The 1761-nt window shown below is 51.6% G+C and overlaps 1 protein-coding gene across 1 annotated transcript in view; it reads left to right on the forward strand.

The window, feature by feature from the left end:
• The window catches only part of LOC149355057 (uncharacterized), a 4057-nt gene extending 2995 nt beyond the window's left edge, over nt 1–1062 (forward strand). Inside the window, exon 2 of the mRNA XM_089576055.1 lies at nt 838–1062. Coding sequence (XP_089432181.1) covers nt 838–1062 — 225 coding nt within the window. The remainder of the gene's footprint in view (nt 1–837) is intronic.
• The last annotated feature ends 699 nt before the right edge of the window (nt 1063–1761 follow it).

Raw genomic sequence — 1761 nt, forward strand, 5'->3', positions numbered from 1 at the left:
TAATGGTGCGAAAGCTAAATTACACGAACTTTGGCGTGGCTTATTTGTTTACTGTTGGATTTCGAGTGTGGGCTTATCATGCTCTTTATTACGTCGTAAATGGTAGGGAATTATCGTAGATAGACCAAGTAGGATGAGAGAAAGCATTTTAGGCAACACCGCCTCAAAGGCACGCATGAGGCTTCGAAAGACACTACACAGGCAACGCGCGTCCAACAACGCCTTTCAGTTGCTCCGATTTCGACGCGTGATTCCGACGCCAATGGCTCTCGCGCATCCGGAGCGGGGACGGCGGAGCACGCCGGGGAAGTGGTGGGGGCGTGAGTATCGGCTCAGCGGGAGCGCAATAATTATAAACGATGTTGTGGGAGGGCGACACCTTCGGCAAAGATGGCACACACCAACAAATATCGCAAGATCTTTCTAGGTGTTTACCCGTCGGAATAGTCCTTTCGCACTAATAAAAGCGAACGCAACCGTTTTGAGGGAGCTATCGCGTCCAAGAATGCAGCGGCAACATGTATTTCGTCCAAAGCGGGAGAACAGCGCGCCGCCACCTTGCCCCTACCATTTCGTAACGTGCCCGTAGCACGCGCACACATTGCTTTGTAGCGTGCGAGATAAGTAGCGTTCTACGCATGCGCATTCATTGCCCGTAGAGTGACTGCGCATTTAAGCTCACTGCGTACGCACAACTATAAGTTTCTATCGCAGACTCACGGCCGCAGCAGACCAACTGAAAGCACAGAAGAAAGCAGCACTGCTGCTCTCGCTCGTCGCCGCGCTCGAAACCGGCATTGTAAGCGTCGGAACAGGAAAGATCCGCCGTGCGCGCAGCTGAACGTGATGCTGATCGGCGTAAGGGCCAGGCAGAGCGTCGCTGCAATTCCAAGTCGCCGCTGCACGTGGACGATGAAAGTGGCAGCGAGAGGCTTTGGTGGAGGCTTTGGCAGTGCCGAACTGTCGACGGGCGCTGTCCAGTGGCCTGGTGAACGCAGAAACCGTTGGATGTCGAGGCGCGTGCCAGCAGGGCCGCAGAAGCGACAGCATCGAAAGCCCTAGCGAGAAGCGATGTCGACGTAAGCTGGTGGGACAAACAACGCGCCTCCGCCGCCACCGGTAAACAAAGTGGTACAGTGCCATTTGTGAATACGAGCGTGAGATGCGCACGAATCCATTGGGTTGCAGGTGCTCGGTGTTGAACAGTTGTGTTTTCAGCGAGATATGATGCTTCTGCAGCTGAAGTACTTTGAGTGCTTGCGCCTTGACATTGTGATGGAGGATAATAACGTGTTTCAACTGTGTGCCACGTGAAACAATTTTGTGCGCAACAGAAAGATGCCTCACCTGTCCACGGCCAACGATTCCACGAATTCGCCCATCCTGCCGCATATGCAACCGATTAAAAGCGTCATCATCTCAGAGCATCTGGTTCTCTTTTATAAACTTCAGTGCCTTATGCAGCAGAGCATAAACGATGCGTAATTTCTTTTGTCGACTGGGATGTTAGAGTGCCCCCCCCCCCCGAAGATAATAACACATTAACACTTCCTCATAAAAGAGACTATGCTAATATTCACTGTTATCTCCTTTTAACCTGCATGTACTTTTTCGCTGATTTTTCAGCAAATCGATGGAGACCAACTGTTCTGCTAAAAGAAAAATGCTCAAACTGCGTTAACTAATAGGAGAACGCCGGGGCACATTTAAGCTCCTCCTTTAAGGGCATGATGCGACAGCTGTCCCTTTTGCCCACTCAGA

The sequence above is a fragment of the Amblyomma mixtum genome, chromosome 3, assembly GCF_055824585.1.
Source record: "Amblyomma mixtum isolate Tamu chromosome 3, ASM5582458v1, whole genome shotgun sequence".
NCBI lineage: Eukaryota > Metazoa > Arthropoda > Arachnida > Ixodida > Ixodidae > Amblyomma > Amblyomma mixtum.